Source organism: Electrona antarctica (assembly GCF_951216825.1).
Source record: "Electrona antarctica genome assembly, chromosome: 8".
Lineage (NCBI taxonomy): Eukaryota > Metazoa > Chordata > Actinopteri > Myctophiformes > Myctophidae > Electrona > Electrona antarctica.
In genome coordinates, this window is record NC_136789.1 from 41,593,543 (window position 1) to 41,609,126 (window position 15,584).

At 43.9% G+C, this 15,584-nt stretch overlaps 1 protein-coding gene across 2 annotated transcripts in view; it reads left to right on the forward strand.

Annotated features, from left to right (window-relative positions):
- The window catches only part of LOC306927569 (E3 ubiquitin-protein ligase CBL-like), a 33,430-nt gene that overhangs the window by 12,307 nt on the left and 5,539 nt on the right, over positions 1–15,584 (forward strand). The window contains exons 6-13 of one of the 2 annotated variants that reach the window (XM_079507356.1): positions 5,268–5,405; positions 5,569–5,656; positions 6,302–6,433; positions 9,318–9,539; positions 9,974–10,090; positions 10,369–10,664; positions 12,280–12,450; positions 14,690–14,805. In XM_079507356.1, the coding sequence (XP_079363482.1) occupies positions 5,268–5,405; positions 5,569–5,656; positions 6,302–6,433; positions 9,318–9,539; positions 9,974–10,090; positions 10,369–10,664; positions 12,280–12,450; positions 14,690–14,805 (1,280 nt within the window). Of the gene's footprint in view, positions 1–5,267; positions 5,406–5,568; positions 5,657–6,301; positions 6,434–9,317; positions 9,540–9,973; positions 10,091–10,368; positions 10,665–12,279; positions 12,451–14,686; positions 14,806–15,584 lie in introns of both variants that reach the window. The other variant, XM_079507355.1, reaches the window with a different exon arrangement.

The following is a 15,584-nucleotide window of genomic DNA, read 5'->3' on the forward strand; positions in this document are numbered from 1 at the left end:
GTTTGTTTGTTTTTTGCAACAATTTTCTTCATTTTGTTGAGGAAATGCAGAGCCAGATCACTCATAGCATCTCTGAGGATAGAATTCTGGATGAGCAGGACATGTCCAGCATTTTGAATGAAACAGGCCACTCCTGAAAACTTTGGAAGGCAATGTTAGCCAATCAGTGTAGAATCTGAGAAATCCAACAGACTCGTCTTGATCACATGACTACAGAGATCATGTGTACCGATTTGCATGAGATTTGGATGAAATCTGTGCAACAAACATAAGCAATGTGAAATCGGCCTCATGGTGGCGCTATAACCGGCAGATGTGGAGGGATGCAGGGAAAATGTTTTTCCATGGCCTCTAGGGAGTGCGCATACATAAGTTGTATACAGATTGATGCAGTTATAGCTAAAAACAGGAATTGGCCTGTTATAGCGCCACCATGAGGCTGATTTGGAAAATAATGAGTGGCATGTCGTCCTCGGCCTAGTGAAAATGTGCGTGTATAATTTCACGGAAATTGCACACTGTTTTTGTGATTTGTGGCATTTTGTTCGAAATGGACCATTTATGTGAGCTTTGGAAGCCAATATTAGCCAATCAGGATGGAAGATGGGAAATGGTGCAAATCCGTGTTGATCACATGACTATGTAGATAGTGTATACCGAATTGTGTGATGTATGGATAAAATGTGTAGGGGTAATCTACAGAAATGTGTTTTGCCTAAATCGGCCTCATGGTGGCGCTATAACAGGCCTTTGAGGAATATTTGGGGCAGAGGTTCATCGTTGGCATCCATGGAGTGTGTGTGCACAGTTTGGCATGGATCGGGCCAACGGTACCGGAGATTAGCTGATAACGGACGGACGGACGGAAGGACGGAAGGAAGGAAGGAAGGAAGGACACACACACACACACGGACGGAGTGCAAAACATACTCTCTCCCCATGCCTTCGGCCTGGTGGAGACAATGAATTCTGTACTGGCCATATATGGAGCGTGTCTTGAGTGTACAGGGTTTGATGAGGTTAGATCAGCATATGGAATGTCAGAACAGGTCAGCTCCATATATGGAGATCTAAGGGTGGCACCTGGGGCAGTGTCTTGAGTGTACAGGGTTTGATGAGGGTCCGAGGTAGGGCCCGGGCCTTAATTTTCGGGCCTGTTGAGAACTAGGTTTGGCCGGCTGCCGGGCGTAGCTGCACTAATAACTTTGGGGCAGGCCCGTCTAGAGTTTGAATGGACAGGTATCATTCAAAAGGGAGACATTGAAGAGGAAGGATGGATGGGGAAGGATCAACATGTCAGAACAGGTCGGCTCCATGGTGATGTAAGGGTTTAGCTTGACTGGCGGTGGGCGTGCCGCCATTCCCCCCTCTACTTTCACACCGTGTCAAGTAACGTGCCCAAATCAAATGGCTACTACTTTGCATAACAACAGGTTTAACTGTTTACGTGAACGCACATTCTCATACACGGTAAGCAACACAGCAGTATGCTCCATCCAAAGCAAACTTTTTAGTTTTGTTACTGCAGTGCAGTAAAGAAGTTTGTCTGATTATTCACTTACCGTCTGATTGTCTACTTTTGTGTTTGTGTGTCTAAAACTTTCATACACTATAAACAATATAGGCTTAGGCTATCAGCTGTTCTGTGCGCATGTGCACATTTACAGAAGGCGTGTGCAAGGGCACGTGCGAGCGACGTGCCGTGGTATCACCATTACACCACTGCTTGGGACTAAATGAATGTATCCCAGCTCTACAACAGCATTACGGTCATCCTTTTCCCCCCAAATCGTTCTTCCTTCTGACCATATATGATCACGACTACTGAGGCTTGATTTCTGGTTATACGAATGCAGTCCATGTTGTTGTCGGCTTTAGGCCTAATTGTTACATTGTGTAATTACAAACTCACTACAAAATTGCATGTCTTTGGTGCTCTAAAAATGTATTCTCAAAAGTCATCTTGTGGTGAGTGGCCTTGAATTACACACTGGTTAAAGGATCATACCTGTGGTCTGGCATGTTTAGCCCATTGACTACTATGACTCACAATCAGGGCCGGATTTACCATTCAGGGGGCTCTAAGCAAAGGATTGTCAGGGGGCCCTTGCGTCAAACGGCATAGCAGACTACCAGGCAAAACGGCATAGCAGACTACCAGGCAAAACGGCATAGCAGACTACCAGGCAAAACGGCATAGCAGACTACCAGGCAAAACGGCATAGCAGACTACCAGGCAAAACGGCATAGCAGACTACCAGGCAAAACGGCATAGCAGACTACCAGGCAAAACGGCATAGCAGACAAAGTACAGTGTGAGCTCCCCCACGTCCCAACTGTACAATGCATGTACTGAAAAACAGGGATTTGGAGGGGCAGGGGCCGAAATTTGAATAGGGCACTTTAGGGGTGCTAGACACATTTTGCAGGGGATGGGGATACAAGGTTATACTAACTATACTTGAGTCAATCAGTACAAATCTACACTCAGTATTGAGCAAGATATGAACATTGAGTAAATAAGCATCTCAGATTTTGTCTATGATTTTATCAATCAGTACAAAGCTATATTATTGAGCAAGATATATTAATAACTTCAATTCCCTGATGAGATCATAGAAAACAAATAGGCTAATTAAGAAGATGCCATATGCCAGTGCAAAACAAATACATTCACTGATTCACATTCATGTAATACTGATAATATAATTATTTAAAGCAACACAGAAGCTTTAGATAAAGTATGAGAAAATGTTTACTTTGTTCATCAGGAACAATATGGGGATTCAGGAATAAATTGCTTTAACTTAAAACATGTGCCCACTGTGGCTGCCTCACTGCTTTTAGTGCACTAAATAAACAGTCCATAGACTTTGCTGTTCCCTAAAGTGCTCTAACAAGCAAAGTCCATAGACTGTGATATAGAGAAGACAACTACTGTACCCAATTTCATGTTTTTACAACTTTATACATTGTTTTTTGTATTGTCCCTGTTAAATAAACCAGTCTGCCCTGCAGTGCAGCTCAAATTACTGGTTTTCAAAGTAAAATGAACAGCAGCTTGTGTTGCTGTTATTTGTTATAATTATAAAGTAGCACATTTGCTTGATTGCCTGCAGACAGTTTGTGATCAATCAAAATTCAAAATTCAATTAGAAAATTGTGAAATCATGACATTGACTGGACTGACAGAGAGACAGAGAGAGAGAGAGGTCCCTCTCGTTTGGTCGTCGGTCCATGCGTGCAGCGTGATTAATTATTTGAAATTAAACCTTTTTTTTTGTCCACAGTCATATACATGACACAGCCTACCTTTTTCACTTCACTCGAGTGACGAGTTTTGTTTGTGAGGTGAGCGGTTGTGCACTCAACTAACCTACATGTGTTCAGCTTGTTTATGTTCGGTTTCCATTGTGTTTATAATTTGACTGCGTTGCGCGGCGGCGCGGCCGATCTACAACGCGTCTCAGCGCGCCGCGTTGTGAGCTTGTAGATCTGCTCTAAGATCTGCATGGCACGGGTGGATTCATACTACATGCGATGCGCGCCGCTGATGATGCGGCCAGGCAGCAGGTTCAGAGCCCCAGAGGGGGACAACAGGGGGCCCCACAATGGGACGGCCGGGCGACGCTTGTCCGGGAGGATGAAGAAGTGACTCCGTTTGGGAGGAGGAAGCGACGCACGGCCGTCGCAGGCAAACAAAATGACCGCTGCGACTGAACGGGCTGCAATATTAGACATTTTTCAGGGAGAACTCTCGGGGCCTCTAGCCGTCGGGGCTCTACGCAGCTGCGTAGTTTGCGTAGCTCTAAAAAACGCCCCTGCTCACAATATACTGACTGATTTCCAATGCATATGTAGTTTCTCAGAAACTCACTTTATTCATTTTTTGTCAAAGTTATGCCATCATTGATGTTTTTTTTAATGCAGTTGAAAGCCCTGATTCATTTGATAAGTCTAGCAAAAAATACAGTACTCCTTGGAGTAAAGATAGTTTAACTAACACTATTCAAATGACTTCTTTTAAAGATTATTTGGGCTTTTATGCCTTTTGATAATTATTGTCACTCAGGCTAACTAGGTGCCCGGACCGCTACGCCAGCGGTCCAGGCTTCAAATGACTTCTTAACGACAACAGAAATGTAATCTGTAGAAGCAGAGATTTAAGGTGCAGTTATCATCTTTATATATATTTTTAATGAAATACAACAACAGCTAAATATGGTAATTAGGCTATTCCAAGTTCTAAAACACTCTGCTAACATGGAGGGCCATTTAAGGCAGTGGTTCTCCAAAGTGTCCTTTAGAGTCTCCAGGAGGTCCCCAGCTAAATGATAGTTAGGAACCATTTGGTTCCTTTAGTACAGAGGTTCCCAACCACTGGTACTTGTACCACTAGTGGTACTTGAGGCCCCCTCTGGTGGTACACAGAGGAGTCACCCAAAAAAGGAGGGAAAAAGACAAAAGTGGAATGAAATATTTATATTACTACAGGTAATTCTTCTGACCAAGCAATTGGTTGAAATAGGCTATCCAGAATATTTGGTCATGGGAAATGTGCATGACAGCACACCTAGCCGCTAATAGAAGATTTGAGAATGGCTTAATCACATTAGAATTTAGAAATATCATCAGTTGTGCTGATTAGTGATTAGACTGAGTTTTGTTAGAGCAGCAGCATTATTGGCTTAGGAATGGAACAAAAAGGGCAGGTATAACTAAATATACAAATAATAAATGTTATTTATTATGGAGAGCCAAATATTTGCTTAGGTGGTACTTTAGTATAAAACGGTTGGGAACCAATGCTTTAGTACACTCAGAATTATGGGGTCATAGCATTCATGACATCGGCCAGTTCTCTCTACCGCCCTGAAAAAATAATATCATTCAGCTGTTCAGCTGTTGAAAGCCTTTTGTCTTCGGTGGGAAGCCTCTCAGAACCCCACCTTTTCTGTCAAATCCACTGTTTGGCCAGAAACTTAAATATTTTGACCAGATAGAGAAACTTTGATTCACTCCACAACGGCAGAAAAATGATATTATTTTATTACATGTTATTAATCGGTAGACATCAAAAACCCGGTATATGGCGAAATACCGACGTACATAGTCCCTGGTGGAGCATTGTAGAGAACTCACTAATGCTATGGAATGGAGCTATGGGGGTCCGTGGCCTAATGAATACCAAACTCTGGTCCGCTGTGTGTGACCAGTAAGCATGGTTTGTGCTGTTGTGCTGACGGAAGCTCTCGTGTCTTTCCCAGCTACATCTTCAGGCTGAGCTGTACGCGGCTCGGCCAGTGGGCCATCGGCTACGTGACTGCAGACGGGAACATCCTGCAGACCATCCCTCATAACAAACCCCTGTTCCAAGCCCTCATCGATGGCTACCGGGAGGGATTGTAAGTTGTCTAATATCTCATTCTCTATGTATTTATTTATGTATTTTTAAGGAAGGCATTGCCTTCCCTGTGCAGAAGTCACATACTGTAGCATTGTATGGTTTTCCATTACTGTACATTATACTGGTGACATATTAGTGAGACGTGTTTGTGTGTTCCTCAGCTACTTGTTCCCAGATGGACGTGCTCAGAATCCAGACCTGACGGGCCTGTGTGAGCCCTCGCCCCAAGACCACATCAAAGTTACTCAGGTACGCACAGAATTCTAGTTTGCTCCATCCATTTCCACTCCAGAAACGCATCTGCATCTATTTCTTCATCTTCATTTGACTTTCAAAAATGTGGTTACTCTGTCACGATTTTGTTTCTGTTCCCACCAAGTAGATGTGATTTGTTGATCCTAGAAGACGATGGCTAAACAGTAGAGGAGAAATCGTCTCATGATGCAAAGAAACACAATGCAATAAACGCAAGATTAGTGGCTAGCTTAAAGCTAGCTTTTAAAGCTTTTAAACTATATCACATGAGAGGGAGTGCTGTTATAGTTTATAAATGAATGGCCTCGAAGGACATTTGAAACACAAAACTCCTGTCACTGTAGGAATAAGCCCAAACCACACCAATGCGACTACTGTACTTCATACAACTACATGCAACTTCTCGCAACCATGATCCCCAATGGCAGTCGCAAGAAGTTGCATTGGTGTGACATGCCTTAAAACTGTTTTGTTGCAAGGAGTTGCGACTAGTAGCAAGGAGTCGCAACTGGTTTGGTTTGGGCTTTAGTTGCGCTCAAACCATTTGATGTGGCAGCTTAATCAGTGGAAGTGAAAATCTGTTCCGTGCGGCCGGCAGCGTGGAAAACATTGACGTATGGTTGTCTTTCCCGTGCACAGGAGCAGTACGAGTTGTACTGCGAGATGGGCTCCACATTCCAGCTGTGCAAGATCTGCGCCGAGAACGACAAGGACGTCAAGATCGAGCCCTGCAGTCACCTCATGTGTACCTCCTGTCTAACTGCCTGGCAGGTCAGACACACGTCCTATATATCCTGTCCTGTATAGTTCCACCGCTCAGTTCGCACGGGTGCGATCTTTTTGGTTAAAACAAAACGTTTGTTTAAAAAGTTAAAGCTCTGTAATTCTGATAGTAATCATTGCTATTGAGTTATTGTTCAGTTACTGTCTCTTCAGCTCTTAAATAAACAGGAAATTCATTTTCAGGCGGGTTACCAATTTCATCCAATCTGAATAACACATTTATCATCTTCAATTTCCTAGTTACAATTTGTATTCACATGTTTATCCTGTTGTATAATGATGGATGAAATCAGTATCCCGACCCGAAAATGTATTTTCTGTTGACTAAAGTAGTCTAGTCTAGTCTATACCAATGAGTACTATGGCAATATAGAGGCTAGAGGTATTGATATTATATTTTAACAAAAGAATATCACGGCGTCTTTTATGTCCCAAACGTGAATTTGAATAACTGCATGTAACTAGAAAGGTTACATGACCTATGTAAGCAGTCGCTTACATAGGTCCCTCCCACTAATATTGCCAGCCAATTACAATGTCGCGTCACCCCTGTGATCATGTGTAAGTAATTCGGAGGGGATTTATGCCCCCAAAAATCATGTTTTTTGCGACAAACGGTTATTTGTTTTGCATTTGCGGCGCCCCCTATGGATGAAAATGGAATTGCTTTTGGCTTTTGGTTGATTAAACCACCCATGACATTTGATTCAAATTTGGAGTTGATTGGACGTTTGGTTCGTGATTTGTGGCGTTTTTGTAAAATAGGCCCCTCCCACTAACTTCGGAAGCCGATTACGGCCGAATGATACGCACTATCAAAATTCCGCCTGTGGCGTTTTCATCGGAAAGGTCCAGAGATCATGTGTACCAATTTTTGTGAGATTTGGACAATCTGTAGGAGGAGGAGCAAAAATTGTGTTTTGGAGAAAATTCAAAATGGCGGAAAATCTATCATGACGCAAGGAAGTCAGGGAAAAAATAATGTTATGACCTACGGTTCAAGAGTTATAAGCCAAAACGTAAAGTGGGCTGTTATAGCGCCACCATGAGGCCGACCGATAACATTATAAGTTGATTCATTTTAGTAATTATTATGAACCTACCCTCCAAGTTTTGTAATTATAGTGCTTACAGTCTCTGAGGAAAAAATACTTGAATGTGAGAAAATGCGAAAAATCTCATTTTCCCATTCATGTCAATGGGGAAATTCGAGCCTAATTGCACAAATAGCAGACCTACAAGCTGCGTGCGTGCGTGCGTGCGCGGGCATGCATGCGTGTGTCTGTGACTCTGTGTGTAGAGCCTAATTGCACAAATAGCAGACCTACAAGCTCACAAGGTTTCGCAGAGCAACTCATTGAGATCTTGTAACTCTAATGTCAGCCCTGTAATTAAGCCCTTATATGTCTCAGCTGTGGGAGAGTAAAACAGTGCTTCACTATGACTGGGAGATTTCAATGGGCCTCAACGCGAGAAACCTATGCCCGAACAAAGTCGAATGCAAATATCTTTTTCGCTGTGAGTGGCCTGAGACATTGAGGTACAACATGTGCGATTGTGGTGTTGGTACGATCGAAAATGTGGTTATAAGAGCGAGTTAAGAATTGTCTTCACGATAATTTCCTCGTAAGAATTATACAATGGAGGTCAATGGGCAGCTTGACTGTATTTGTGTCACTTAAGGCTGTAGTTCACATTCTGTATGTATCTGTCCTTTGGTGGTTACATTGTGTGAAAGAGGACATGTGTGGCTACAAAATGACCAAAGAACATCCGTGTAAAGTGAATATTTTGGCCGGGACGACAATTTGTTTGGTAAATTTCCAAGGAAAGAATTTCAGTTTCCACACTCTACTCAAGGAGGCCCCGCACTCTAAGGGGACACTGATTAGGAGAAACGGCCTGCGATTGAACTGCGATTTCGGAAAAAACGTGTAACATATTCGAATTCAGTTTGAACCACGAAAAAGTCCACAGTCGTGTGAGCTAGCTAAAGTTTAAATCACGTTTCTACGACAAAGTATGCCAGAGTAATGAGGCTGCAAAAGTGAGGTTGATTTAGAGATAAAATCCCATACATTGTCTATGGGAGGAAATAAAGTTAAATATTTTAAAAAGTATAAACTTTTTCAAAACAACTTTTTCATGAATGAAAATTCAAAGATTGATGAACATTTTAAAGTTTGAATGGAGTTTCAAAGTGAAAGTATGACAGGGTAATTAGAGCACAAAAAAGTGAACTGTGAAAAATGGGACCTTTCTTCCATCGACTCTCATTATAAAGAATGTAAAAAAAAGTTAAACCGTTAAAGTATAACAAATTATAAAAAGTAAAATACAAGCATAAATAACTGCAAAGAGCTGAACAGTTTGAAGTTTGAACTACATTTCTAGCATAAAGTGTGTGAAAGTAGTAGGAAATCGAAAAAAAGGGCGGAAATTGGAATAATAAGAGGAAGAAGTATAAATATAAACTGGCAATAACTAGTGTGTGCTCGCTGTTGCGAGCACACAATAAAGAAAGTGTTACAATTACAATAGTCATTACGGGTGGACTAGAGTGAAATTTGAGTGATTGTGATTGTTGTTATTTGTCTCAGCCTATAGCGTTGACGTTCTACTATCTATTAATTATGTGTGGCTAAAAAAAAGTGTTGAACATAAAGAAATCTGTTGTTGGAACCCATTACAGAAGCAATGTTTACCTCATGTCCTTGTTGTACATCAAATTGGCCAATCTCACAATGCTTCGAGATGCGTTGTGAGCTCGTAGATCATCCATTCTTTGCAGAATGTTCATTGCTGTTTTGCCTAATGTTCATCCACTTTTGCCTTTTGGCTTTCTGTGATTAACAAGCTTTGTGGTTCTCAGGAGTCTGAGGGCCAGGGCTGTCCGTTCTGCCGCTGCGAGATCAAAGGCACGGAGCCCATCGTGGTGGACCCCTTCCACCCCAAGGTCAGCGGGGTCTCCTTCGCCGGCTTCCAGGGGCCTTGCAGGGTCCCAGAGGCGACCGGCGGCAACGTGTCCCCCGGCAACGAGGACGACGAGGATGAGGACCAGAGCCTGATGATGAGCCACTTGGCCGGCGTCAAGGTACAGTACCATACAGAGGACATGAATACCAAAGCTTTTTTATGCTCCCTCGTACGACAGTGTTGTGCGCTGGAAATGACCGATTTACGGTATAAGCTCACAACACAGAGCCAATGTAGCGCTTTGTGTTGTCAGCTTTTTGGCAAAGATATTTTGTCTAGAGGGGGGACGGACGGACGGACTATATGATCATAAATCAGTCTACATGGCTTTCATGCAAGTCCCTTCTTCAAATGATAATCAATCGTGTGTGTGTGTGTGTGTGTGTGTGTGTGTGTGTGTGTGTGTGTGTGTGTGTGTGTGTGTGTGTGTGTGTGTGTGTGTGTGTGTGTGTGTGTGTGTGTGTGTGTGTGTGTGTGTGTGTGTGTGTGTGTGTGTGTGTGTGTGTGTGTGTGTGTGTGTGTGTGTGTGTGTGTGTGTGTGTGTGTGTGTAGGTGGAGCGCCCACCCTCTCCAGTGTCACCGCTTCCTCCGGTACCCCCTCGCTTGGACCTGCTGCAGCCGAGACCCCCCAGCAACTCTGCTGCCTTGGCCCAGGGAGCCACACCCAAGGTCAGAGGTTAAATTGTGTTTGTGTCTTTCTTTTCCCCCTTAGTATAATGTTATTATAGTTTTGAGTTTTACTTTTAGTTTTTGTTGTGATTTCATGTTTGACTTTGTTTTCAGTTTAGTGTAGTTTAGGTTTGGTGGTTTGGTTCTTATTTTGTGAAATGCTTCGTTTTCATTATTTTTTTTTCTTTTTCTTTTTTTCCAGCTAACTTTACTAAAATGTTTTTTCTTTATTGTAGTTTTTTCATTAGTTTTATTTAACTACAGTAACTCCCCCACAGATCCCAGCGCCTCACAGGGACAAACCACTACCTCTACCCCCCGCCCTGAGAGAACTGCCCCCTCCGCCCCCCCCGGAGCGCCCGTCGCCGCTGCCCGGTCAGGACGGCAGGCTCCAGAGGAGACCCCTCCCCTCCACCCCAGACCAGCCCAGCTGGGCCTCTAACTACATGGTCCCCCGGCCGGCGACCAAGGCCGTGGGGGCCGCCATGGGCCCCGGCCCTCAGAGCAACGGAGCTTGCGGCGAGGCGGGCAAGCTCCCAGTGGCCACCAACGCCATCTACTGCCTGACCGCGAGGTAGGCCGTAGTACTATAAATCCTACTATAAATTTAAGAATCGATCGTTCTGTCTGAACGACAGACCGAGGATTCGTGCCACGTTTCGAGCTTGTGGAACTGCTACTTTTGATGCTTTTGTATGACTAGTATGATCAATTAGGCTGTTAATTTACAGAAAAAGAACATGGAATGGTGGTGCAGTCGGAAGCGCTGTTGCCTCACAGCTAGAAGGTCCCGGGTTCAATTCCCCTGGCGGGAATCGAACCCTTGTCAGGTGATACAGTATGAAGCGGCCTGCTCACTCCTCATGCATTGAAGGAAGCATGAGCTCAACCTGGGCTCTCCCCAGGTTGGCAGAGGGACAGTAGCACCCAGGATTACAGCTTAGGCAATTTGGCACCGGGTGAAAAAATGGATAACATTGTGGGATAAAAAGGGAATATGGAGATAAGAGGTTTCTGCAGACACAGCAACGTTATGAAAAACAAAAATAAAACGTATACATAGGTTCATGCCCGACAGCAATGATATGCATGCTGAGTCAGCAGGACAGGTCAGCGTTGGGTTTAATTTCATGTGCAGGTCCCTGCTTGCTCCAGCTGGGTTTACTGACAGTTTGTGTGTTCATGTGCAGGTCCCTGCTTGCTCCAGCTGGGTTTACTGACAGTTTGTGTGTTCATGTGCAGGTCCCTGCTTGCTCCAGCTGGGTTTACTGACAGTTTGTGTGTTCATGTGCAGGTCCCTGCTTGCTCCAGCTGGGTTTACTGACAGTTTGTGTGTTCATGTGCAGGTCCCTGCTTGCTCCAGCTGGGTTTACTGACAGTTTGTGTGTTCATGTGCAGGTCCCTGCTTGCTCCAGCTGGGTTTACTGACAGTTTGTGTGTTCATGTGCAGGTCCCTGCTTGCTCCAGCTGGGTTTACTGACAGTTTGTGTGTTCATGTGCAGGTCCCTGCCTGCTCCAGCTGGGTTTACTGACAGTTTGTGTGTTCATGTGCAGGTCCCTGCTTGCTCCAGCTGGGTTTACTGACAGTTTGTGTGTTCATGTGCAGGTCCCTGCCTGCTCCAGCTGGGTTTACTGACAGTTTGTGTGTTCATGTGCAGGTCCCTGCCTGCTCCAGCTGGGTTTACTGACAGTTTGTGTGTTCATGTGCAGGTCCCTGCCTGCTCCAGCTGGGTTTACTGACAGTTTGTGTGTTCATGTGCAGGTCCCTGCCTGCTCCAGCTGGGTTTACTTTAACCCAATGATGACCAGATTCTAGTGTCTTCTAAATCATGACAGTTGTCTGACAAACCTATGTGTCTATGTCAGTGGTTCTCACACTACTTCATGTCAAGGACCCCAAATATGATGTATTTGGCCGCCGGACCCCCATCTGAAAACATGTTGTTTCAGGGACCCCCCAGAAGCAAAGATTTGAGTTAAAACACTTGCTGTGAAAGAATAATATATTCAAAGATTTACACACATTTTCACGATAAAAAACAAAAAGCCACGCTACGAGCTTGTAGATCTGCTAATTTTCAACAGCTAAAGTTTCAAATAATGGTTAATGTGGTTAAAAAGCTATAAGGTGACACAGATGCGTTCCAGGTCTTGATGGGTGTAATGACCGTGTGTGTGTTCACGTGCAGGTCCCTGGCTGCTCCAGGGACGTCGTCCGGCGCCGACAAGGCTGTCCTGGAGTCCGAGGAGAACGAGTACATGAGCCCCACCTCTCTGCCGGCGTCTGGGGCTCCCTGGGTGCTAGCGGGGGCCCTGGTTCCCCCACCGCCAGCCCAGGCCAACCACCACAATGACATAGGGTAAGACCTGTGTACACCGTGGCTATCCTTATGTCTAAAACCACTATGAGCACTCAGGTGCCTGCCTTGTCCAAATGAACTGTTCGCTCAATCAAAAACGAGGACTGTTGCACTCAGAAATGAAAGACAATTTGATGTGTTTTGTTGTGTGACCGACGTTTCAGCTATTACTGATGAAGGCTGGATAGCTGAATTGTCTCACCTTGGAAGGCATGGAAAAATACAACGACAATCATTGTTTTACTTTTATTTCTTCTTGTTTTTGATGTATCACCTTCTGTATCCTCATTTAGAACAGTGCTTGTCAAGGACCTCCAAATTCATATAATCTACTATTTTCTTTCCATCTATAATAACATGCCCAAAAATAATGATAGATTACTAATACATTATATTATTAGATAATTATTTGATAATTTAAAATTATCATTAATTTTTTATTCAATCATTTGGTTCGATAAATGGCTCCTAGACCCATGGCATAGTTGACATTTCTGCCCACACTCTTGAAGTCAGATTAGTAAGAATCAGTGATGCAGAACAATGCAACCATTCTATTATGTACTCATACTAGAGAACAGCGGATGAGCTTTTTTGTCACCCGAATCCGCGTGTGCATAATTATATTTATTAATTAATCCAATTTATTAATCCGCACCACCCGCAATCCGCTGCGCAGGGAAGCGCCGCCAATCTACAAGCTCGCAACGCTGCGACGCGTTGTGACAACTTGTGAGCTTGTAGATCGGCTATTTATACTACTTGTACAAACAATGTCACTCACCACTCTCTCGACAGTTCACCAATGTTACGTAGTGGTTGTATATATCCATTTCCATGGTAACACGTCGTCCACGTTTTCGCGACGTATTTTCATACAGCATATCCAGCGGTCATCGGCGGCAGGGTAAAGAACTTAATCACTCCCAGTCCCACGCCGAACGTATATTCCTCCCTTCTGTTTTACTTAGTTTTAAGTTTCTCTCAGACTCACTAGCTGCCTGTTAGCAACTTTAGCGTAGCTGCCTGTAGGCTGTAGGAGACCACTGTGTTGTTGTTGTTGTGCAACAGGACCCAACTTCATAGGCGGCTAATTTGTGCCAGATCATGGAAAATGATTAAATTAAAATACTACTACTAACGCACGCACACCGAGATTGTGTGCGTTTTAAAAGCTATAATAAGCATATAGATAGATGCCATTCATTTATTTCCCGCATTATTTCACCCGCGGTTTATCCAATATTAATTTATAATATATTGAATTGACCCTAATCCACCCTAAACTGCAGTTCACCCGCGGCAACCGCGGCTAAATCCGCCACCCGCTGGTCTCTAACTCATACTGTACTGTGGAAAGTACTGCATGCACGTGCAATCATATACTATCATGTGTTCCTTGATCTCGGATATACAGCATGTGTTACATGAGACCAAGGAGGCCTGCGTTTTCAAATGGAAACATACATTTTGGGAATCCAGTGTCTTCTTTTACCATTAAATAATTTCTGGTAGTCATTAGGTATTTGGTTCTTAAATCCTGACCAGCAGAGGGTGCTGCCGGCTTGTGTTTTTTCAATAGGCTGGATTCATTTTTCTACTAGCTATTTTAGCTTCCCTTTCTGTTCTTTTTTTAAAAGGCCTTTTTTTTCAGAGGAAATGCAAATACACTAGAACTAGAACTAGAACATGGTTCCACCACACACAACCATTACAAAAATGTGTATCTGACAATGACACAAAAAGTGGCTTGCTCAGATGAGCATACAAAGCATTTTGAGATATAGAAGGGAATGCCATTAATTATGCATAAAAAAACACTTGATGTCCTGATCAGTGAGTGAAGGTCTGCACTCTGCAGGTCCGGGGACCACTGAGTGTCTAAATGGACCCTTACAGTAACTCTAACTCTGTATCTCTGAGACAGTACTGCTTTCTGGTTTGTACTCTCAGAGAGTACAAAAAAATACACTGAGTAATGAAGATTGTACAGCAGAGGTTGGGATTCCAGATATTAATACGGGTCCGTGGCCTAACGCGTATCAAATGACTCTGAGGGGTCCTTGAAATAAATGTGTGTGTGTGTGTGTGTGTGTGTGTGTGTGTGTGTGTGTGTGTGTGTGTGTGTGTGTGTGTGTGTGTGTGTGTGTGTGTGTGTGTGTGTGTGTGTGTGTGTGTGTGTGTGTGTGTGTGTGTGTGTGTGTGTGTGTGTGTGTGTGTGTGTGTGTCCTCCCAGCAGTGTGGCGTGTGACGATGATGACTTTGAGGACCCCCAGGTGTATGAGTCCATGTGTAACATCCAGGCCCAGGCTGGAGGAGCAGAGTGTGTCCCAGCACTGCAGCCTTCTGACCCAGGTAACACACACACACGGACAGGGTTGACCCAGGTAAAGGCCTATTCATAGTCCAGTTTTTGGTGAAGAGGTGACCACCGAAAACTACAACATGACATCACGCCGTGGTGGTCACCGTATATATATAGATCTATGTTGGCTTAAAAGTTTGGGCCTCTTCACTCATCCCCCGCCAGTAGGTGGCAGCAAAGGTTAATTATTTCTCTGCGAAGTACGAGCATATTCGTTCCATGTACGAACATGTTCGTACCCCCTCGTATGCTTAAACGTTGATCCGGTTGCCTCTGCAGCAAATCCGTCACCACCAGCTATGGGACGTTAAAACTGGTGTCCGTTTACCACAGTTCAAAGCAGGATTTATGCTAACAGCTAGCAGCAATAGTGAAGCTACTGCCACCATTCAGTCCCATTCTATGTGGCTTGAAGAAGAACAGCACGTCCTCCTCTCCTGCAGCAGGCACGGAGGATCTGTGTGTGTGTTGTTGTGATCCTCGTCTATCTATCTTTAGAAATATTCATATATTACCCGCGAGATAACATGGAGTTACTATTTGAGCTTATAAACATGGTCGCTTTGTTTATCCAGCGCAATTAGGGCTGTAATTCTGATTAAAAAAGGACTAGAAAAGCATCCATGCCTCTCCATTGTGTACGGACATATATTGGGATCCAGGAAAAGCCAATCGAGCCGAGAGCTATCGCTCGAACGAGAGGCCCGATCCGCGGTAAGTCTTTATTATAATGTAATCAATTAATAGGAAGCTATAAAACACGTAAAAG